This window comes from Nicotiana attenuata, chromosome 2 (genome assembly GCF_001879085.1).
Source record: "Nicotiana attenuata strain UT chromosome 2, NIATTr2, whole genome shotgun sequence".
In the NCBI taxonomy this organism is placed as follows: domain Eukaryota; kingdom Viridiplantae; phylum Streptophyta; class Magnoliopsida; order Solanales; family Solanaceae; genus Nicotiana; species Nicotiana attenuata.
Window position 1 is genome coordinate 14,029,658 of NC_031990.1, and position 25,890 is coordinate 14,055,547.

At 36.1% G+C, this 25,890-nt stretch overlaps 1 protein-coding gene across 1 annotated transcript; it reads right to left on the reverse strand.

The window, feature by feature from the left end:
• On the reverse strand, nucleotides 17,670-19,214 carry LOC109244499 (ATP synthase gamma chain, chloroplastic). Its single transcript, XM_019411607.1, has one exon. The coding sequence runs from the start codon at nucleotides 19,033-19,035 to the stop codon at nucleotides 17,902-17,904; it is 1,134 nt and encodes a 377-aa protein (XP_019267152.1). The 5' UTR covers nucleotides 19,036-19,214; the 3' UTR covers nucleotides 17,670-17,901.

Below are 25,890 nucleotides of genomic sequence, written 5' to 3' on the forward strand. Positions count from 1 at the left end.
TAAAAAAAAAAATAAAGATGCGACTAATCAAACTACATCACATAAATTAAAATGAAAAACAGTTATTTATTGTCTTAAATTATTCCAACGGAACTTAAGTTGAATGTAGCAACACTTTTAGAACATTAAGAAGGGATTAATGCCTCATTTGTTTTTTTTTTTAAGATTAAGACGTTTGAATCTAAATACACATCTGAATATCAAGATATGTATTAATATTAAGACATCTGAATATGAATACACATCTGAATATATTAAGATGTGTATTAAGATATGAATAGAAATAATTAAGACTGTTTGATTTTTAACATATGAATGTATAAAATTTATCTTTATTTAAAAATTAATAAACATAAAATTCAAATAAAATACTAACTAATCTAATATTCTATCAATAAAATATATAGTTTTTTAAGATATGATAGTTGTTGGTAGTGATGGCTAACGGGTGAATGCCGACTAGAGGTGGTAGTTGGTGGTAGTTTTGATTGATGATGGTGGTTCATGCTAGTAGCTAGTAGTGATTGGTAGTGGTGGCGATTATGACTGCGGATGGTGGTGGTGGGTGGTGATAGTTAATAATGTCAGGTGGTGGTAGTAGTTGTGATTAGGAAGATGGTGGGTGGGTGGTGGTAGGTTATATTGATGGGCTATGCCGGTTGTGGTTGTTGATTGTGATGGGATGGTCAGTTGTGGTAGTTGAGGCGGATAAGTGTTGATTGTGGGTGAGAATGATGGTGGTCGGAGTGGTGGGGATAGTAGGTGGTGATGGACGATAATGGAGGCTATGATTAAGGATGATGGTGGCGTGGTGGTGGCAGAGGAGGTGAGGGGTGGCGGTGATGGTTGAGTGTGGTCGTGGTGGTGGCATGGCGGTAGTTGATAATGGTAGGCGGTGGCGGCAGTTAATAATAAATATATAATAGCATCTTAATGAAATTAAGGTAAAAATAGCACGGTATAGCCAGTTTTCGGATTGGTCATTCAAAAATAGCCAGCGTTTACTAGGTCAATGAAAAATAGCCACTATTTTGCTGCAACAGAGACCGGTCCAGCATAATATACTGGAGTTCGGTGCACCTGTGTATGAACTCCAGCATATTATGCTGGACTGGTATACTTTGCTGGCTCCAGTATAATATACTGGAGACTGGAGCACCGGTGCTCCAAGCTCCAGTATATTATGCTGGACCGGTATACTTGCTGGAACTCCAGTATATTATGTTGGAGTTCTAGTGTACTTATGCTGGAACTCCATCATATTATGCTGGAGTTCCAGCATACTTATCCTGGAACTCCAGTATAATATGCTGGAGTTCAAGTATACTTATGCTGGAACTCCAGCATAATATACTGGCATATTTTTCGGGTTTTGAACAATTTTTTCGCTCAGATTTATCTTTACATAAAAAGTGGCTGAATTTCGATTACTTTTGAAGCTGGACTATTTTTGAACGACCAGTTGTAAATCTGGCTATTTTTGAATTTCTCCCCAAGTCTATGTTATAGATCTTAATCATACAGACCTATTCAGACCCTTTAAGTGATTGTGGAGTAAAAAAAACACTTAATAATTAAGATTCAGACTTTAAAAACAAATGCACTTAATGTCTGAGATCTGAATGATTAAGATTCAGACCTCCATTAAGTGCAAACAAATGAGAGCCTAGAATATGCCCTATGGGTAGAATTTTAATCACATTATTGGTGGTGTCCTTGAATTTGTTCAAAATGAATTACATCAAGAAGCGATGTGAGTAGGAAAGATGCACAATATGAAATTATGAATATGAGGAAGAGATAAATAACAAAACTAGTGGACCAGAACCACTTTACAACCATTTTATTATCTTTCTCTTTTCTTACTGGCATTAATTAAACCAAATAAGTATAAGGAACATGTTCATTCCAGAGTCCAGACAAAGCAGTATAAGCACGTGATTTTTTTTCCGTTTTTTCTTTTTTGGGAAATGGAAAGCGAGAGTACTATTTTCCTCACTTTATAATTCTACAATAAACCAAGAGACACATTTAAATGGCAAATGTTGTGAAACCATTACCCATTCTTCATTTTACTTGCATTTCTTATTTATTTTCTCTTCCCTTCCTATTATTTCCGAAGCACATAGGGTTGAAGTGACTGACTTTAAAAATAAAAATAAAAAGTCACTGACTTCATTCTATATTTACTAGATTCTACAAATTGAGTTGTCAATGACTCCATATCTCTCGGGAAATATAGTTCTATTTTCTTGCTATATCAATATCATTATGTCATTAGGTGTATAGAGTCAAAACTCCCTATTACAGCCTCGTTTGTTCCAATATTTTTTGGCTGCTATAGTAAGGTGATGTTATAAAGGATATATATTATAACATAACATAAAAGTCGATTCCGAAAGAATTTGGCTTTTATTGTGAATATTTTTTATATAGAAATGTTGTTATAGGGAATAAATTTTCAATTTATTCGAGGTTATAAAATTTTCAAATCCAACTCGGAGTTGGATTCCAACATGTTTTCTAACTCCATCTGTTGGGGTTTTAAGCATTAATGAGGCTTAAAATAGGGTGATTGGGAAATGGAGGAAAAATAAAATTTTTGAGTGAAATTTTAAGTTTCGCCCCCTTGACAATGGGACATTGTCCCATATTGGAAGAGGAAGATGTTTTTAATGGTTATATAAGCAATTGCTCTTCTTCTAGCTCTTAAAGAGTTGAGAAGAAGGCAAGCCTCGCGCCGTCGTCGTCGCTCGGCTCGGCTTCGGTTGATTAATTTTTTGGACCAAATTTGTTTGTTAATAGTAAATATTAACAGAAATATTATTAAATATCCGTTTTAAAAATAAAATATTAATATTAAATCCAAGAATATTAATATTAAAATCCAACCGTTTCCAATTTCCCTTTTTCTGTTTTTGTAACAGAAAATTAACTACCCTCCTCAATTTTCCCTCTTTATTGTTGAGTAAATAGCCATTTATGTTATGGCATTTATGCTATGGTCGCTTTGCATAAACAGCCATTCTGAAGAGTTGCACCTCTTCAGATTTCAGCTCAACATTGGCTATAAATACAAGTCCATTCTCTCAGATTTTCTATACGATTTTCTGAGTTTCTCCTCCTTCTTCTGCATTGTTTTAACTTCAAATAAAGCAACAGTAAGTAGGGGTATTCAAAATCGATCCAAAACCGAAAACCGATCCGAACCGAAGCTTAATGGCTTACTGGTAACGGCTTAACGAACGGGGAACGGATTGAATTTTTTTTATTNAATATATGTATATATATATATATATATATATATATATATATATATAAAATTTATTTTTATTTATATATATTAAATATAAAAAAACAAAAACCCTTGAACCTTGAATAATCAAAAACAAACCCGTCTCTGTTCTGTCTCTATAGTTTATAGTCTATCTATTCTCTAAGACTAAAACTAACGCATTCCTATTCCTAAATAATCAAAAGACAAAATCATAGAAACCCTAACGCCTAAACCAGCAGCCACCGCCCACCGCCCACCAGTCCTCGTCGTCGTCGACTTCCACCAACCACCAGTCTCCCTCTCGCCGTCTCGTCTCTCCCTCTCGCGGCTTCTTATCTTCTTATCCAGGTACTCTTACTTATGATTCCCATCAAAATCAACATTATCAGAAGTTTGCTAGTCATTTTTTTCTTTTCAATTTACAGTTTTTTCTCTTCTAGTGGTAATGAACCTTTTCTGCTAGCTAGATTAAATTATATTATGCATTACCAGCTAAGCTTATTAGGCAAAATACTCTTAAGAAATTCATAGTTGAAATTGTTAGGAAGAAGAATGTTCTCAGTTTCAACCTTTTAGAAGTAAGTTGCTTCGAAGTGAACCAAAAGATGAAAATTGCTGGATAAAATTTTTAGATTTGAATGACTTCAGTACGACAGTACCTAGTTGAGGATAATTTTGATTTGTGAATATGTATGCTAGGCCGATAAACCGCCCGATAACCGCCCGATAAGAGCTAAACCGATACCAATCCGCCCGATATCTTATCGGGTGGCTAACAGATTAATACATTTAAAAGCCGATAACCGTTAAGCCAAACCGTTAAGAGTAAATAACCGCCCAATCCGCCCGATAAGCAGCCCTAACAGTAAGTGTGATTTGCTACCGAACTTTGTGTTCGCTGAAACACTGGGGTTTGAAGTACCACTACACCAGTGTGTAATTCGTTCTATCCTGGGAGGAAATAATCCATAACCTTAGGTACTAGGAGGGGATTAAATTCCTTAAGGAAACACTATGAATTCAGTGGGCTCACATTAACTTTTGTTTCTTTACATTTTCTGTTTATATGTTATTTTGTTTTTTTCAGAATTAGTTTACAAATACAAATTACTAACAATCTTAAGGAATTTAACTATTATTCTGTATTTGTGTTATATTCACTGTTTTGGAGTTTAAAACCTTTGTGGTTTTCTACTCCGTTGGAGATTAAAATCTACGTGATTTTAACGTTTGTTTATGTCATTCTTTTACATAAATGACTAATGATAACGGGAACCAGGTTGTTCCAATGGTGACTGCCAATGCATCAACAAGCCGAACACCGGCATTGGCACCGGCGGAGAAACCCGAAAAAATTTCCGGGTTAGATTTCAAGCGGTGGCAGCAGAAGATGTTCTTCTACTTGACTACTTTAAGTCTGCAGAAGTTCATCAAGGAAGATGTTCCTGTTCTGCCCGATGAAACTCCAGAGAATGAACACTTTCTCGTGATTGAGGCGTGAAAACATTTTGATTTTCTATGCAAGAATTATGTTCTTAGCGGACCGGAGGACGATTTGTATAATGTCTACAGTGGCGTGGAGACGCCAAAAGAATTGTGGACTGTGCTTGAAAAGAAATACAAAACTGAAGATGCCGGGTTGAAGAAATTCGTTGCCGCCAAGTTTTTGGACTGCAAAATGGTAGATAGCAAGTCTGTTATTACCAAAGTCCAGGAATTGCAAGTGATTATTCACGATCACCTTGCTGAAGGTGTAAATCAAATTAATACTGATGTCGAAAGTAATAATCTTAGTATTTTTACTAACAGATTTTTCATTGAAGTCCTTGTCATCATTGAAGCATTCCAAGTAGCAACGATGATTGAGAAGTTGCCTCCTTTGTGGAAGGACTTCAAAAACTACTTGCAAATGCAAGGAGATGTCCCTTGAATGTCTCATTGTTCGGTTAAGAATCGAAGAGGACAATAAAGCTGCTGAAAAGAGAGGTCGTGGAAACTCAACAATAATGGTAGCAAACATTGTTGAGGATACTTCTCAAAATAAGAGAAAGAGGAAGCGGGCTTCTAGACCGAAAAGCAACCCAAGCAGGAAGCGGTTCAACGAAAATTGCTACAACTGTGGGAAAGTTGGGCACAAATCTACGGAGTGCCGTGCTCCGAAGAAAGACAAGAAGAAGGTTCAAGCAAACATGGTTGAAAAGCATGCAGATGTTGATGACTTGTGTGCTATGATTTCTGAATGCAACTTGGTGGGAAATCCTAAGAAGTGGTGGATTGATTCTGGAGCCACTCGCCATGTTTGTGCTGTTAGGGAAGCCTTAGCAACATATGCTCCTGTTGGACCCGAAGAGACTCTTTCTATGGGAAATGCTGCAACCGCCAAGATTGAAGGATGTGGGAAAATCTTTCTAAAGATGACTTCTGGCAAGGTGGTGACTTTGAACAACATCCTTCATGTTCCCGAGATTAGGAAGAATTTAATCTCTGCTGAACTTCTGGTTAAGAATGGTTTTAAGTATGTTTTTGTTTCCTATAAGGTTGTAATAAGTAAGAACGAAATGTTTGTAGGAAAAAGTTATCTCACTAAGGGCCTTTTCAAGCTGAATATAATGGTTGTTGAGAATAATAATAAAATTTCAACTTTGTCTTACTTACTTGAGTCAAATGAATTATGGCATATACGTCCGAGTCATGTTAATTATAAAACCCTACGAAAAATGATTAACTTGGAAGTATTTCCTAAGTTTGAATGCGACAAATCAAAATGTCAAATATGTGTGGAATCTAAGTATGTTAAATACCTTATAAGTTAGTTGAAAAGAATTCAAATCCTTTAAACTTAATTCACACAGATATTTGCGACATGAAGCCAATACCATCTCGCGGTGGAAAGAAGTATTTCATAACTTTTATTGACGATAGTACTCGATATTGCTATGTTTACTTACTTAATAGTAAAGATGAAGCAATAGCCGTATTCAAGCAATACAAAAATGAAGTTGAAACGCAACTTAACAAGAAAATCAAAATGATAAGAAGTGATAGGGGTGGTGAATATGAATCTCCTTTTGAACAAATATGTTTAGAATATGGAATTATTCATCAAACAACGGCCCCTTACACGCCCCAATCTAATGGGATTGCAGACAGAAAGAATAGTTAATTAAAGGAGGTGATGAACACATTATTGATAAGTTCTGGTTTGCCACAGAACTTGTGGGGGGAAGCCATTCTTACGGCTAACCGAATACTAAATCGAGTACCCAATAGCAAAACACAATCCATTCCTTATGGAAAATGGAAAGGAAGGAAACCCAACTTGAATTATTTTAAAGTGCGGGGTGTTTGACAAAAGTGCAAGTTCCTAAACCCAAAAGGGTAAAAATAGGACCGAAAACCGTTGATTGTGTTTTCATAGGATATGCGACCAATAGTAAAGCATATCGATTTCTGATTCATAAATCAGAAAATCCCGACATTCATAATAATACGGTTATAGAATTAGATAATGCTGAGTTCTTTGAAAATATATATCCGTATAAAAAGGAATGTGAGTCGATTGGTGAAGGATCTAAATGACCTCGGGAAGAAAAAAAAGAAAGTACATTTAATCAGGAGGATCTAAGACGTAGTAAACGTCAAAGAACGTCTACTTCATTTGGACTAGATTTTGTGACTTTCTTATTCGAATATGAGCCTCGAACATTTAAAGAAGCTATGTCTTCTTCGGACTCATTGTTTTGGAAAAAAGCAGTCAATAGTGAAATAGAATCCATATTGAACAATCATACATGGGAATTGGTTGATCTTCATCCTGGAAATAAACCTTTGGGTTCTAAATGGATTTTTAAGAGAAAAATGAAAGATGATGGCACTATTGATAAATTTAAGGCAAGACTTGTAGTCAAAGGGTATAGACAAAGAGAAGATCATGACTACTTTGATACATAGATCTCCAGTTACTAGAATTACGTCCATACGGATGTTAGTAGCATTAGTTGCAGTGTATGGTCTTGAAATTCATCAAATGGATGTTAAGACGGCCTTCTTGAATGGAGATTTAGAGGAAGAAATCCACATGGAACAACCTGAAGGGTTTGTGGTTCCAGGTAAAGAAAAGAAGGTATTTAGACTTGTTAAGTCCCTTTACGGACTAAAGCAAGCACCCAAACAATGGCATGCAAAATTTGACCAAATAATGTTGTCAAATGGTTTTAAGATAAATGAATGTGATAAATGTGTGTACATTAAAAATGTTCCAAATCACATAGTCATTGTTTACTTATATGTGGACGATATGCTAATAATGAGTAATGACATTGCTAACATAAATGCTACTAAGCGTATGCTAACTAGCAAGTTTGATATGAAGGACTAGGGAGTTGCTGACTTAATTATGGGGATTAAGATCCATAAGACTCCTCAAGATCTGGCATTGTTACAATCTCATTATATTAAGACAGTACTTGAAAAATTCAAGCACTCGGGGTTTAAAGTTGCAAAGACTCCAATTGACGTGAATCTTGCATTAGCAAAGAACAAAGGCCAAAGCATATCACAATTGGATTATGCTCGTGTGTTGGGATGCTTAATGTACATCATGAATTATACACGACTAGATATAGCTTGTTCTTTAAGTAAATTGAGTCGATACACGAGCAATCCAGGTCAATCTCATTGTATGGCAATGAAACGAGTTTCGAGATATTTAGAACATACCCAGGGCTTTGCTTTGCACTGCAGTAAATATCCTGCGGTGATTGAGGGATATTGTGATGCAAATTGGATCACTGGTTCAACTGATTCTAAGTCCACAAGTGGATATATTCACTATTGGTGGAGGAGCGGTATCTTGAAAGTCGTCCAAACAAACTTGTATCGCCCGCTCTACAATGGAGGCTGAATTCATAGCCTTAGATAAAGCCGGTGAAGAAGCTGAATGGCTCCGGAATTTCTCGGAAGATATTCCATTTTGGCCCAAACTGTTGGCACCAATATGCATACATTGTGATAGTCAAGCGGCAATTGGAAGGGCTGGGAGCGTTATGCATAACGGTAAATCTCGTCATATACGACGAAGACATAAAACCGTTAGGCAATTACTCTCTAGAGGAATTATCACGGTTGACTATGTAAAGTCAAGTGATAATGTGTCAGGTTCACTTACAAAAGTCCTAACTAGAGAGGTAGTTGAGAAGTCATTAAGGGAATGGGACTATGGCCGAGAACAAGTCATAGTGGCGGTAACTCTACCTAGAAGATTGGAGATCCCAAGATCTAGGTTCAAGGAGATCGAACAAAGTCATTAATGACGGTTCAACATTGTCAACTAAACTTTTGGTCCATTCTCGTGATGAGACAATGTTCAGTACCAAGGATAAAACATTAATGCTTTTTAATGATTTCTAAATTTGATATGGGGTATATCAAATAGTGTATCTACGGGATGGTACGTTTAGGAATCACCTATATAAGTGTGAAGTGTTAGCCGCTTCAAGGAGAATTTGTAAGGCCAGTTCTCTACGCACTTATGAAACCAGGCGATGTTCATGGCTGAAACGAACACAATAATGAGAACCAAAGACGGTTAAGGGTTAGTTGTGTGACTTATGGTTGTCTAGGTATACACCAAAGTTCAAAGGTTCAAAGATATCAAATCTACCGATTGACCGAGTATATCCGACATAAGTTCACTACGGAAAGTTCAAAGGGAAACCTACTTATCCAGGTGCAATTAATCCTTGCTTGCGAATCACACAGTTTTTCCATGCATATTTCCGTGATATAGCCATTCCCCCATTCATGTGGGGGATTGTTGGGGTTTTAAGCATTAATGAGGCTTAAAATAGGGTGAATGAAAAATGGAGGGAAATAAAAATTTTGAGTGAAATTTTAAGTCCCCCCCCTTGGCAAATGGGCANAAAGTGGGAAGGGAAAAATTTAAAAGTTTTGAGTAGTTAAAGTTTAACCCGTACCCCCCCCCCCCCCCCGGCAAAGGGACATTGTCCCATATTGGAAGAGGAAGAGGTTTTTAATGGGTATATAAGCAATTGTTCTTCTTCTAGCTCTTAAAGAGTTGAGAAGAAGGCAAGCCTCGCGTCGTCATCGTCGCTCGCTCGCTCAGCTCGGCTTCGGCTTCGAATTTGGATTTGGATTTGGTCAAATAATTGATTGATTAATTTTTTGCACCAAATTTATTTGTTAATAGTAAATATTAACAGAATGTTATTAAATATCCTTTTTAATAACAAAATATTAATATTAAATTCAAGAATATTAATATTAAAATCCAATCCAATTTTTCGTTTTTTTATTTTTGTATCAGAAAATTAACTACCCTGCTCAATTTCCCCTCTTTATTGTTGAGTAAATAGCCATTTATGTTATGGCATTTATGCTATGACCGTTTTGCATAAACAGCCATTATGAAGAGTTTCACCTATTCAGATTTCAGCTCAACATTGGCTATAAATACAAGTCCATTCTCTCAGATTTCCCATACGATTTTCTGAGTTTCTCCTTCTTCTTCTACATTGTTTTAACTTCAAATAAAGAAACAGTAAGTGTGATTTGCTACCGAACTTTGTGTTCGCTGAAACACTGGGGTTTGAAGTACCACTACACCAGTGTGTAATTCGTCCTATCGTGGGAGGAAATAATCCATAACCTTGGGTACTAGGAGGGGATTAAATTCCTTAAGGAAACATTGTGAATTCAGTGGGCTCAGATTAACTTTTGTTTCTTTACAATTTCTATTTGTATGTTATTCTGTTTTTTTCAGAATTAGTTTACAAATACAGATTAGTAACACCATCTTCATAAATTCCAAATAAAGTGCTCTCTTTTCTCCTTTGCAAAAAGTATAATCAAACACAACTCCGTCTTTAACTCTAATTCCATAAATCCAAATAAAGTAAAAAATATTTAAAATTTATGGCCAAACGCCAACTTAGTCTTCATGTAGACTCGTCTCACATAATATCCAATAAATTAGGTTCTCTATTGCTACAAGTTCCATGTTTATTTACAAAATTAAAGACTCTATTGAACCTAAAATAAGCACAAATATCAATATGACTAAGCCTTAGCTTCAACCAATTAGTATCACTAATATGAGTATTTTCCTTCCATTATTCTTTATTTTTCGTCAAATTTACATAAAAATATACTAGTACTAGTATATATTTATGCTGGGCCAAGAAACAATGGGGCCATGTCAACAAGCCCTAATTACCAATCAGCCCAAAAACCTTCTCCAGCCCAAGCCCAACTACAATAGCCGCCTATTATTCTTTTTCCCGCCTTCAAATCACCGTATTTTAAACCCTCATATCCTCCCTCTCTTTCATATCCCAATCTCAACAACCCCACACTCTTCTCCTCCTAGGGTTTCCACCAAAATCCCAGAAAAGTCCTAATTTCTCCACCTCCGACAATGAAACCCTCAACGAGAACCAGAACTTCTAGATCTTCAACATCACCACCATCATTTCACACATTCTTGAAACCAGGTGCACTTGCCCAAATCAGGTACTCCAAAATCTCTGCTAAATCAAGGTTGAAAAATGCTCAATCTCAGTTTGCTATTTATGCTCAACAAATTCCCTTAATTACCGCGTCATCCGACCCCTTTCAAACCATGGATGCCATTCCTTGCTTCAATTCATGGATCCGATTTCGCCAGCCTCGGTTTATTCAGAGAAAGAAGCTCACTGCTGTTGCACCCATTTTTACTGAATCCAATTCGTAAAAATGTGATCTTTTGCGAGAATTGGATAATTATAGTGAAAAAATATAGAAAAAACTGAAACTTTGTGTATTTAGGGGGATTTTTCCCCTTTGAATTTTTGATTTTGTTATTTGTCTTTTGTAATTGCAACAAACAAGAAATGTAGAAAAAACACAAATTTATATGAATAAAGTGATCTATTCTACACAGTTTTAATCTTTTGTGTGTTTGCATGAGTTTTCATGTGAATTTTATTGCAAGTGTCATGAAAGGAAATTTGATTTATTGAAGTAATGTGTATATTTAAAGAAGATTACTTTATGGCTGTGAATTATAGTTTGTTCTGTGCTTATTCAATGCTGACTTCTTACTACTATAATTTTGATCTTGATGCATTCATTGAAATGTACAGATTTGAGGAAATCTCTATTCAATCTCCCCCCCCCCTCCCGTGCTTTACATTCAATGGTAGGCATTTCCCCCCTCATAAATCTGGTTTCTGTTCTTTCACTGCAGGCTGATGTGTTACTTTTAACCGATTAAAGAGTAATTACCTTAATTGCTTCTCTTGCTTATATTCTCTGAATATTGGCTGTTGACTTTGGATCTAGTTTATTTACTGCAGTTTACTTAAGTTATGTTTGCATGTTTCCTTATTATTCCGATTCTCCGAAAAGACTTGAGCTTTCTTGATGCGATTGCAGTTTCTGGAGATAATTGCTACTTGTTCTTTGTAGCCACTTCATATTTTTTCTTCTATCCTTCAGTTAGATTTGATACTTCCAGATCATGATAATTTACTCATTTCTTATTCCTGACAATTCCTTTTCCTGAGCCGAGGGTCGATTGGAAACAGCCTCTCTGCCCTTTCGGGTAGGGGTAAGGCCTGTGTACGTATTACCCTCTCCAGACCCCACCTTGTGGGACTATACTGGGTAGTTGTTGTTGTTATTCCTGACAACGAAGACTAAATATTACGAAGCAGTGACTTTGCTAGAAATGGCATGATAGAAAAGTGGGACGGACCTCTATGTTTTTCCTGCTTGGCTCAAAATAGGCATTTGAGGGACAAAATTTACAGAATGAAACTCTATGTTCTTTTGGACTTCCATATTAAATTATGTCCTATGAATGGAAATTTTATTTATTGAAGTAATAATGTTTCTTTGTAAAGAAGATCACTTTATGGTTGTGCAATTATAGTGTGTTCTGTGCTTATTCAAGGGTGAATTCTTACTATAGTTTTCGTCTTGATGCATTGGAGTAAATGGGGAGTCTCTAGTTAATCCCTCCCCGTGCTATACATTCAATCGTAAGCAGTGTTAATCCCTCCCCGTGCTATACATTCAATAGTAAGCAGTGTTTCCCCATGCGTCTGGTTCTTCTTTTACTACGCACTACAGGCTGATGTGCTGCTTTTAACAGATTAAAGAAGTAAGCTTCCCCTCTAAATTGCTTTTCTTGCTTATGTTTTTAGAATATTGGCTTCTTCCATTTGTCAGTTTGATGGAAAAAATTCACTGCCTACACGAATTAATATGCAGAGTTGATATTACTGCCTACATAAATTATATATTTCCTGCTTTTGGGTGACCTGTCCATGGTTAAGAGAATGTACCATTTTGGATTCCATTGGAAGATTCTCATTTTTCTTTTACTGTAGTTTACTTAAGGTTTCTTCGTGGGTTTCCTTATTATTCCAAGCAGTGAAACACCTAAGATTTCTTGCTGTGATAGAAATTTCTGGAGATTACTGTTACTTGTTCTTTGTAGCCACTTTATTACTTTTCTTTGATCCCTCAGTTAGATTTGATCATTTCTGGATCAAGGTAATTTACTCCAAATTTCTTATTCCTGACCACTAGGACAAAATATTATGAAGCAGTAATTTTGCTAGCAATTACATGAGAGTTAATAGTGGGAGAAACCTCTTATGTTTTTCCTGTTTGGCTCCAAATATGTATTTGAGGGGACAAAATCTACAAAATGTACAATGGTCTTCTATATTATGTTCTTCTGGTCTTCTATATCTGCTGTTAACACTCACTGAGTGTTGGACCATTCTCTCTGTTTCTAGCTTGATACATATCCTGTTTGACTTTAATGAGCATAAAGTGGAAAATGATATGATTGTGGAGATCTTATCGTCTGAATCATACAGTTTTGTGTCGTTACATACATCAGCTGTGACATATTTGCTTTCATTGTATGAAACTTTTAGTAGACAAAGATTGCATAAAAGGTTAGTATGAAGTTTCAACTGATAATCCTTTTAGAGTTTTATAACTTGCTTGTTCCATTTCATTGTAGGTAACACTAATAATGTGAAAGAGATGCTGGTTGGTTGTCAACTGATAACCTATTATAGCCAGACATAGGATTCTACAGAAATAAGATTAAGAAAGTTATTTCAAGTTTGTCATATTGTATGCACCCCATTCCCAAGCTGGCATGGGTGGTGGGATTTGGTGCCTGGAGTTTGAATCTTGTATTTTATGAGTAATATCATTGGAGGGAAGTAATCTTATGACTCTATAATCAAGTTTGAACCTGACAACTTCAGTGTTTATCAACTATCTCTTGTATTAGCGTTGACGGCGTGGGTTCTAATTCTATTATCATCCGTTGCCATTAGTAGAATTTACTAGTATCAAATTTGACAGACAAATATCTCACTGGAATTCACAGGATCCTGCTTCCGCTCCACTCTAAGGCCTACAATGCATGAGAATTTTCTCTAGGAAACTCAGTTTTTGCCAACTCTAAAACAAACACCACCTTCTATTTGAAGTGCCAGCTACAGTTGCATTATTTTATCTCGTATCCTCCATAAATAAAGGTGCATGTAACGAAATGAATATAAGGCAAAACTTCAAATGCATTCATTGGCAATATGAAAGGGAACACATTTAATTTTTGGGTGAAGCTAACAACTTCTTGTATAAAGTTAAATTTACATGTTAATAAGTCACATAAAAAAAAAACTTACTACAAATCACAATTTCTATATTTGATATTATTTAGATTCATAATCAAAGATTTTTGTTTTAATTTTTCAAATTGCAATAATACTATGCCTTTTTGGATTAAGAAAGTATAAGGTAAAATTACAACTCCGTTTTTATTATGAACAAATGTTTCCTTAGAAACTCAAAATAGACGCTGCTTAATATTCAAATTTCCCAAGAAAATTGGGAAGGGCAAAACAGTTTCACATTTAATAGGTCTTTTTATATAAAGTAAGTTTTATTAACATTAAAATCATGACCCGCCAACCACTTTCCCGCTTTTACAACTTCCTTATATTTCAAAAACCTCATCTCTACACACTTCCGTCCCTCATCTAAAAACCGCTCTTCTCCAATTCCAACACAAGTTCCAAAATAAAAAATGAAATCTAATATAAGAAGCATGAATTTGAGATCTTCAATGCCGTCCTATTATACATACCTGAAGCCAGGAGCATTGGCACAACTCAGGAACTCCAAAATCACGGCTAAATCAAGACCCATGGATGCTCAATCTTCAATTGCAATGTGGCAAATACCCAATTCAGAAATAGACCTCTTAGCAGCAACCACAGAGGGCTTAATTCCTTGCTTCAATTTGAAGATCACGAACCACCGTCCTTGCTGTCTACAGAGAAAGAAGCTCATTGCAGTTGCACCCATTTTTTCTGAACCCAATAATTATGATCCATCTCTCGTTACCATCTAATTAGATCTGACTTTTTTCCTGTTATATTTTGCTTTTTTGGGTGGGTTTTTAGTTTATGTGGCTTTAGGATTAATGTAAGTAGTGCAGTTACCTTATATTGGTGCGAAGAAGAAATTAGTGTGCTTAGTAGATTGTATTTACATCAATGAAGTCTTCTGTTTTGCTTTATTTATGCGTAATTGTCTTGCCTTTGAATTAATTTCAGTTTTAATGAGGAGGAATGTGTTGTTTGACGATTATTTCAGTTACTAATTTTGTTTAATGCTCTTTTTTGACAAGAATGAAGGGGTTCTGGGTACCAGGATCAGATCTTCCAACTTTAGGTCTCAATTCTCTTTAATTTTCAAAAGTAAAATTTTACTGCATTTTTAGAAACTATATCTACATTTCAAAACTAATTTTTCTCACTTGCCATTTCCAAAACTAGTTATAGCAAGTCAGACTACTAGTTTGAGCTATATGGATGTAGTGATAGGAAATGTATTTAATAACACCATGCCTCTTTGTTAAGTTGATGAATTTAATGCCTCAGATCAGAGGATATACAGCAGCGAAAACGAACATGCATTTGATTCTTTGATGACTTGATATGGCTATGTAATTATAACCAGGTAGTCTTCTGAATTCATGGTACTGTTTCATGTATGTTGATTACTGAAATTGTGGTACTTGATATAGTTAGTGCAAATATGATCATGCACTTATTGAATGGTTTCTCTTCAACGTATTGCCACGTTCATGCTTCAATAAGAAATAGAACTCTTTCAATTCACGAATCTGAGCAGATCTGACATGGAAGAAAATTCAATTTAAACCAGAAATATGCTGCGTTATTGTTCATGCTGTACTGAAACTGTATCAGTCCGTCCAATCTTTACTTTTCTTTGCATTTGTTGAATGATCAGGCTTGTTATGGTTCTAGTCTTTGTAATCGTTTCCTCATGATTCTAATCCAGTACTAGTAGTAACCAATTCCGCAGTTTCTCCTGTTAAAAGTCTATGCTACTCATGTATATCCTCTTTTGGTAAATCAAAGAATGAAGCTTTTCCTGGAAATTCTTTAGGTCTGGTGCCGGAATTTCCTTATTCCTAAGAACTGGAAGATCTAAGGCTGCGCTCTTTTCTTTATACTATATGTCTATCTTTTAGCTTACTTTTTTTGAAGTATAACTCTGAACGCACTTCATACGAGCTATATGCTTTTCCTTCTTTTCCAGTTGTGGGAGAATCTCAAATGTCTGTTCCCAATTTACTTTCCACTAGATTTTCCTATTTCCCGCCAGTTCAGTTAAATCCTCTCCGGAGATTTATTATGCTTCCCAGAAGTTGAAACAGATGGCGGTTGAAGCTTCTGGAAATCATTGGACCTTTAATTTCTTAGCAAGCCTTCTCCTACCTTTGCTTTATTCTTCACTTCGATCTCATAATTATGCGAGTCAGGGCACTTTGTATTTTCAGGCCTATTCATAAGGATGAAAGGGGAACACTAACGTTGCAGAAAAGAGCAAATGAGAATAGAAGGTAGGCATACCATTGGATCTTTCCTCAGTCGACAACAGATAAAGACTTATCCTGCCTTAGAATAAGTTAAGAAGGTAATGTAGAAATGATGCTGGCAATCCCTTTAGAAGTTATCTAATTGATAGTTTTCAAGCAACATTTGAGCTAATCATGGAGATAGTTGTTTGAAGTATCTTTTCACTATATAAGAAACTTTAATACTGAAGTAATGCATTAAATGATTTCCTTATACCCTCCTTGTGTGAGGGGATAGGGAGTGGCAGGGCAGGTTTTACTGCTCCCGGCATAAAATGCATTTTCTTGAGTAATGACCTTGTGAGGAAAGAACTTCATGGTTTGATGTTCCAGTTTATAACTTCACATTTAACTTATCTATCCTGACTTCATAAATTTGGCTTCTGTAATTCTGTATTCTGACAAAGTTTTTATGCAAAATTTAAGATGTGGTAGTTTAATGAAGTTAGAGTCCATCTCCTTTTGTTCTATATAGATACATATCTAGTTAGAAAGTCTTTGAATCCATTCTCCACGGTGTTTTTTTTTATGTCGAGCAACAGTCCTGCATTTTCCAACTAGTTACTACTCTGGCTTTGGCGTTTATTACATTCTATTGGTCCATGTTGTAATTACTGTGCTGTAGTAGCTTCAGCATATACATTAGAGTCAGCCACCTCCTCTCCTAAATTATATTTCCTAAGTAATCACCCTTCCAGTTATCAGAGAATTAACTCTCACACAAATGTCCAGACAAGAAATCAAATGCCTACCAATTGAGCTCGGGAGAAGGATCAAAACTTGAGCTTTACTAAAACAATGATTGACCTCTGAATAGTTCTAAATTCTTAAACATATACTCCTAACATATTTGAAATAGGAGAGAAATCGCATCACTCTGACATGATTCAACCTTTTGGAACTCTATCAAAACAATGTTCCCAGATCATCGATCTTTAGCTGTTACGTCACACACTTCTATTGCTCCTCCAATAAGCAAATTAAGCAATATGCATTGGTTACAAAGTTCATTCTACAGTACATGGCTTGTTTCACTTCCATTGTCAAGCTTCCAAAGCAAGTTGTCAAACTTACAAGTTCACTATCAATAACGGAAGAAAGTATAGTAAAAGATGAAGTTCACAATGTACCCTCAATCGTCATTGTCCTTTTGAACCTCATAGCAGATCAGCTAACGATGGTACAGTTTTATCGTTAAGACGTAGAGGGGGAAAATCCATGAAAACTTAGGCCACATTCTAAAAGTATAACCGGTTGATTAAATCAGTCTGTTCTTCTAGAATGGGTGGTGCTTCCATATTTAATCTACCTATGTATTTCTCGGTGAAGCTATAAAGAGCGGATACAATATGCAATTACATGAGTGCTTTAACTGATCTATACAGATTGACGCAACATAATACGAAAAGCTATACGAGGAAGTGAATGTTCAGGCTTTCAATAATTCATGTTTTACAAATATAGCAGGAAAAATTGAAATACAAATATAAGTTTGGTCCGGCCTTGTGTACAAAATATAATGTGGTTCTCATCTTGTGCACAAAGTCTGTACGAGGCTGAGAAGCAGAAAATAAGAATTGTCTAGACTTCATTATTGTACCTACAGAGAAGCACAATTGCAGGGGAACAAGAAGAAGTATGCTTAAACCAAGGCATCTGCACCAGCAACAATCTCCAATATTTCTCCTGTAATCTTTGCCTGACGCTGTCTGTTGTACACTCTAGAAAGGTTCTTCTTCAACTCAGTTGCATTATCTGTTGCAGCGCTCATGGCACTCATCCTAGCAGCAAGCTCACTGGCTAATGACTCCTGCAATGCCCTCAAGATTTGACTGTTCAAGTAAAGTGGCAATAATGCATCAAGAATCTGAACAGGGTCCTGCTCGAATTGCAAGATTGGTGAAAAATCACTTGTCTTAGTTCTCATAACATCTCTTTCCAATGTCAATTTCCCTTCCTTTGTTGTCAACCTAAAGAACTCATCATTTGCTGCATCAACACAGTTCCCATTGATGTCACAAATCTCTCCCTTTGGTGACAATGGAAGCAAGGTGTGAATCACAGGCTCAGATTTCACTAAAGACACAAACTTTGTGTACAAAAGCTCAACTTTGTCAACCTCTTCACTCACGAAAAGCGAGAAAACATCATCAGCAATGGCCTGAGCATCTTTAGCAGTGGGCAAATTGCTTCCTTCAAGGAACTTATCTACCGGAATGTAAGGCCTGCGGGTGAAATAAGAGTTACCCTTTTTGCCAACACTGATAATAGTGTAATCAATGCCAAGAGCTTTCAAATCTTTTATCCTGGCCTCAGCTTTTTTGATGAGGTAATTGTTAAAACCACCACAAAGACCACGGTCACCAGTGACAACAACCAAAGCCACTTTCTTGACAGGTCTAACTTTGGTGAGGGGAACATCAACGTCATCAGTTTGAAGCTGTTCATTGATGTTGTAAAGGACCTCAACCAAAGTCTCAGAGAAAGGCCTAGCACCCACAACAGCTTCTTGAGCTCTTCTGACTTTAGCAGCAGCAACAAGCTTCATAGCCTCAGTAATTTTCTGAGTGTTCTTGACTGATTCAATCCGATCACGTAGATCACGAAGACCACAGTGAACAGGGGTGACTGATGATGATCTTGAGGGGTTTGAAGGACCTGATGAGTTATGGTTAGGAAGCTGAAAAGGGTTGACAGAAGAGCGGAAAGAAAGTGCGGAGGAGTCAGAAAGAGATGGTTTTGAGGATACCAACATTGTCAAATTTGAGCAAGACATGGTTAAGGGTCACTTTTTTTTCTTAGCTCTGCAATGCAAAAAAATTGGCTGATATGGAGGGCAAGAAGCCAGCCAAAGAGGAAGAGAAAGAGGGAAGTGTGGGAGATAAAACTGGCTTTTGTTTGAGGGTCTTTTAGATTCTTATCACAATGGTGGAAATCTTGATGTTTGGTGGTGTGGGGTGAAGGGAGAAGGAGGGAATGAGAGGTGGAGGGAAGCAGCATTTGGATGAGGTTTTAGGATAAGGATTTTGACCGTTGGAGATTGCGGTTGTGAATGAAAGAAACCTTTTGATTTGCTACTTTGGGAAGTAAGATTTTTTTATTTTCTTACTTGTAAGTCCACAAATTTTCTTTGCATACTTATTGTCATGTTTTATTTGTTATTGTTATTGTTTTTATCTATTTTTCGCCGATGGTCTTTCGGAAACAGTCTCTCTACTCCTCGGGGTAGGGATAAAGTATGTGTATTCACTACCCTCCCCAAACCCTACTTATGGGATTTCACTAGGTTGTTGTATATTTATTGTCATGTTAAATGCATTTAAATGTGTGACCTAATAAAAATTATGTGAGATTATGGTTCTAATTTCAATTGAAACAAAATTGTTTATTTTACATTTGTCTAAACTTAGGAGGACAAAATTACTTAAGAATCTATAATGATAAAAATAGTCAAAGTTCAAACAAACTCATATGGTTATAAAAAAAATAGTGTGATAATTGATGAGAATATTTATGGTCATCAATGTGTAAGGGCTCCCTATGACCACATTGAATGACATCCCTGATGGAATATTCGGTGATGGATTTGTGATTCTCAGATATTTCATTCCCTGCTTATTTTTTCCATTGAAACAAAATTTAAGTGGTTAATAGTTAAATTTTCGTTAATGGCTAGTAGTTCAATGTTATACTGAATGTTATAGTTTGAAACAGTCATATGAAACTCATTCGAAATCAAGCTGCATAAATTGCTTGCATTTGTCTTTACTAAAGGTTATAAATTGAACATGAGAACATAATAAAAAGGAGCTCATTCAACCTATAAACTCATTACTAACACTTTTTGCAATTAATGAGAGACTCAATTGGTTTGTTTCACTAGCTTAGGTGCCTTTGTTGAATCTTTTTCTCTAAGGGTCTCCTTATTGAGTATCATGAAGGTCTATAAAAGGTTATTCAATTTCTTTACGAAGACTTTATTCATTTTTTTCTTTCTCTTCAAGATAGCCCTCGGCTTCACAACATTCGTTTTGAAATTGTGATCTTTGGCTATTGAGCACTAAATAATACTCCCATTATTTTAATTTATTTGACGGTATTCGATTAGACATGAATTTAGAAAAGACAGAAATATTTTGAGACATATCAAAGGAAACCTTTTGACTTCTGATATAAACACTATAAAGCCCAAACGGAAAATTTTCAAAGGAACACAAATAGCCGGCTAGTTTTATTATTTAATTTCTTAGCTGGTATACATAGATTATATATTGATTATATATATATTACACATTCCCCAGTTATTTTTAGTTTAAGTAATTGAATGGATTGCTATTTAGGTTAATTCTTCAATCTTCTACCCCAGTATTTTGTCAAAATAGCAATGAACTAGACAAATTTTTTGGAGTAGTAATAAAAAAATAGCCAGCATTTACAAGGTAATTAAAAAATAGCTACTAATTGATACAGAGATGCAATTGGACAAAATTACGCTTAGCTGAAACAAACTCATGCGTACAAAACTCCTGCATGAAAAGTGGCTAGATTTCAATTAATTTTAAAATAGTGGCTAATTTTTAATTAACAATTGTTGGTCAGCCTAAATTTGGATTTCTCCCTGATATTTTTTATTTTTTTTACTCTCTTATAAGAGGGAATAAGACTGCATACACACTACCCTCCTCAGACCTCACTATGTGGGATTATACTGAATTTTTTTTTTTGTTGTTGTTGTTACAGGAGAGAATAAGCTAGCAGGAAGTCAACATGCTAGCTTGCCGACCGGGGGCTTTTCCGGAACTTCATATTGTTTGAACTTTAGAGCTATTACTTCATTGTTAATTGTTTCATGTGCGTACCTTTTGCTGTTTCCGGACATCTCATTTCACACGTAAACTTCTAGATGTACATAAAACGTGGTGCCCGTTTGAATCCTCCATATCACATATAACGAGTCCGAAACCGAAATGTGATTCTTTTGGACTCAAAACACCTTTTTAGGTGTAAAAAAAAAGTTACCATTCTATATAAAATGCGGTTATGAACCGCGTTTTACCTTAACGGTCGTTTGGGACGTTAAGGTAAAGCGCGGTTCATTACCATGTTTTATATAAAATGTAGTTGAATACAACGCTTTATTGGAAGTTGATAAGACAGCTATATAAAGCGCGGTTCATTACTGCATTTATATAAAATGCGGTAGTGAACCGCGTTTTAAATATATAAATAATAGATCCCCTTCCCTTTCCCCCATGTTTCTACCCAGAACCTTCCCCCTTCCTCTTTTAAAAAATACAGCGGTCCCTCCCCCCCCCTCCATTAACGTCCCAAAAAGCTCGTGTAGACCCCACTCGTCCGGTAAAAAGTAGATATTGTTGGTCCCACATCCTAGCCAAGCCTTCTATTGTTGTGGGTTGCTTGTTTCAGAGTCAAATTTTTAAATCTTCAACTTTCCGAAAAACATAATTCGAGGTATTCCGATTTAGTTAATGTCCAAACTCGTATAAATAATGCATATTAGTTGTTTTGAATGTGTTGTATGTTGTTTTGTGTTTTTTTTTGCGATTAAATTGGTATGTTATTTTTATCCGGACTAAGATATTAATGAATATGTAAAAATTGTGAAATCGTTATTATTTGTTAATAAATTACTATTACTGTTTTATATGTATTTTTGTGATTACAATGTATTTTTTGTATTTTATCCGATTTAAACTATTTATTTGCTTAAAGACTAGTAATATAGTGCCTTTTAGGGCAGTAAAATGTAATGCCTTTTACTCTAGTAAAATATAGTGCCTTTTAACATAGTATAATGTAGTGTCTTTTAGCGTAGTTTCCCTGTAGTTTAAGTATCTCTTATACTAAAAAATACGTCAAAATAACTGATAGATCAAACACAAACTCTGTCCAATTATAGTCAACATATAATTGGTGCTACTAGGCTACAAATATCAAGCGTGGAACCCATATATGGATATTTATTAATTAAATATTATATAATTATAAAATTAGTTATTTAATTTACAAACAAACATATAAAAATATAAAACTAACATGTAAAATAATAAAACTAACAAATAGAAGAATTCATGATAAATTGGTGCTACTGGGCACCAAATATCGAGCCTGGAACGCATATGAGAATATTTAATAATAAAAATTAATTATTTAATGTACAAACTAACATATAAAATTATAATAAAACTAACACATAGAAGAATTCAGGATAAATTGGTGCTACTGGCTCCAAATATGGAGCCTAGAACCCATATGTGAACATTTATTTATAAATAATAATTATTTAATTTACAAACTAACATGTAAAATAATAAAACTAACACATAGAAGAAATCAGGATAAATTGGTGCTACTGGGCTCCAAATATCGATCCTGAAACCCATATGTGAATATTAATTTATAAAAATTTATTATTTAATTTACAAACTAACAAAAAAAATTATAATAAAACTAACACATTAGAAGAATTTAGGATATCTTGATGCTACTGGGCCTCAAATATCGAGCATGGAACCCTTATGTGAATAAATTATAATTAAATATTGTATAATTATAAAATTTAATTATTTAATTTACAAACAAACATATAAAATTATAAAACTAACATGTAATTAATGTTGTTTAATTTACAGTAGACGACATGGAGGTGTCGCCTATTTATCCCGGACCTTCCAGCGGGGAGCTACTCTCGTTATAGGGCGATCATAGGTCCGCCCACATATGGGAGGGTGAGTTACTGACTCAGACTCTCCGCGCCAGGAGAGTGGACGACATGTGGGACTTTCTGCATGACAGAGTTCTCCATGATCGTGTAGTCACACGCTTGCGGGAGACGGGTTTCTACAGGATTTTGGAGATCGGGCGGCTGCATCTCAATTGGTCTTTGGTCGCGGCTCTGATAGAGCGGTGGCGACCGGAGACATACACATTCCACCTGCCCATTAGTGAGGCCACCATCACACTACAGGACGTGGAGGTTTTATATGGGTTGCCCGTTGATGGACTGCCCGTTGCTCTCCCGCCTAGCATGAGAGAGATGACACGTGTGCAGTACCTGGACATGCTGCAATGGCTCATTGTTTTAATGTGCAGTACTTGGACACGTGTGCAGTACGTGGCATGAGAGAGATGACACGTCTGGCCGTTGCTCTCCCACCTCTATGCCTTTCAACAAACCTCTCCGCCATATGTTTGAATGTCATCTAGACCATGGCACTGACAGGCAATCCACGCACAGACTTCAATAACCCGTTCAAAGACTCCGACACACAGAGGCGGATGCAATGTTGTAGCTACGGGTTCAATTGAACCCATAACTTTCGACGCGGAGAGAAATTTATGTGTAAAAATTCATTAAAATTGCAAAAATAAAAGATTTGAACCCATAACTTTAAAAATACAATGTGATAACACAAAAATCTGGGCAGCAGCAGCGTCGTCCAAACAGTCAAGAAGCTGCTTATGCTGATGGTCAATCTCCTGGGCAGCAACACCAGCGTGCAGGCACTCAATGTGATGCACTACTGCATCCAAATGCAGGACAACAACAACATTTTCCTATAAGCTTCATGGCTGGACAGCAGCAGCAGATTACAAACAGTCTACTACAACAACAATATCACAATGCAAGCTCAACTGGCTCAAAAACGACTTCACAAAAGATAAAAGCAAAGAGACATGAGCCAGTGCAAAGAGAGTAAAGAGGCAGGAACCATTACAGATGATTTTACAAGAAGAAGATAATCAAAAACTAGAGCTCAACTTACGTCTTGATATTTATGATGAAGCAGAAGAAGATGAATTGACAGCCATAAGTGGAGATTTCTCTCCTAAGCATAGTAAAATGAAGGAGGCTAATCAAGGAGTAACACTCAGACAACTTCCAATGAGAGCTGCAAAGCAAAAAGGGGTTGCCCCTGCCACATCTACAAGGTCCAATCGGGGAAGAAATGAAGAATTTTGAAGATTACTTGAAGACAGGTAAAGAGGATTTTAAGGAAGTTCAAATTAAAGAATTCACAAGTTTGATAAATGAGGGGCAAGACTATAAGTTCTACATGGTTTTAGTTTATCATTTCAAAGCATCATCATTTGTAATAGCGTCGTAGAGTGTGTTACAAACTCTATGGCGATCATAGAATATTTGGTTCTTTCAAGTTCCTATTTTTTACATGCTTGCTAGAAGATGAGGCTTTTTCTTTGCCTCAATAGGATTAGCAAGGTAAGGTCCATGCCCCCCTTACATGTACTCTTCCTATGTGGTTCGTTTTTTATTATTAATAAAACTAGCCCTAGGCACCTGCCTAGTGGATTGCTTAAAAAATAAAAATATAATGGGTTCAATGTTAAAATTTTTAAAAGTGAACCCATAGAGTTTAAATCCTGGATCCGCCTCTGCCGACACATTTGTAGTCAGGGTTCCCCATCGTCTGCCACCATCAGCATGCAATGTCCACTTGTGAAGCTCATGCCGCATCAACCAATTATAGGCTCTTTCGTCTAACTACCGGATCGATTCCATGCGCCTCCTGAATTTGCACTGTTGGTGATCAGTTGCAGCCATCCACATTAATAGCCCGTTTGGCCAAGCTGCAAAATTCAGCTTATTTTGAGAAGTACTTTTTTTCAAAAGTACTTTTCTCAAAAGTACTTTTGGTGAGAAGCAGTTTGTGTTTGGCTAATTAGTTTGAAAAGCACTTCTGAGCAGTAATTAGTGTTTGGCCAAGCTTTAAAAAACTGCTTCTAAGTGTATTTTTCTCAAAAGTGCTTCTCAAAAAAGTGCTTTTGGAGAGAAGCTACTTTTTTCTACTTCTCCAAAACTGCTTCTGCTTCTCCTCAAAAGCACTTTTTTTCCTTCCAAAAACTTGGCCAAACACCTCAATTTTTGGCCAAAAGTGCTTTTGGCCAAAAAAAGCACTTTTGGCCAAAAAGAAGCTTGGCCAAACAGGCTATAAATCATGCAAGTCCTTGTTGGGATATTTCTTCTGAAAATTGACCTTCAGGTGCCTCACACAGTAACGGTGGTATGCATAGGGTTCCTACCATTCAGGAAAATGCTCTACAGAACTTAATATACCACAATGCCGATCAGATATTAGACAAATACCTAAATGTTATTTGACAACGTGCTGCTTCAAGTGGTTCAAAAATAGCGTCCACGTCTCTTGGCTTTCATTGGCACAGATGGAAAAAGCTAGTGGAAATATTTGTCCATTGGCATCTACTGCAACAACGATCAACAGCTTAATATCATAATTTCCATAGACATAAGTACCGTCTATGAAAATTACCGGACGACAATGCACAAAATCATCAATTGCTGATTTAAATGCCTAGAACACGTATCTGAATATATATTCCGGTATTCCCTGGACTCCGCTTATGCTTCGATTCAATAACAGTCCTGGGGTTAAAGTGTTTCAGTGCGGTCATGTACCTAGGTAGAGATGAAAATGACTTATCCCAGTCACCATAAACAATTTCAAATGCACGTTCGCGCCCGAGATATGCCTTTCTTTTGGTAATGGTACACCCATATTCCTGGTGGACGGATGTAATACACTCTTTGATCTTGTACCTAATGGACACTTCAATGTGTGGAATCCGTTGA

Coding starts and splice junctions, on each gene's coding strand:
- LOC109244499 (XM_019411607.1), bottom strand. CDS start 19,035: ATGTCTTGCTCAAATTTGACAATGTTGGTATCCTCAAAACCATCTCTT.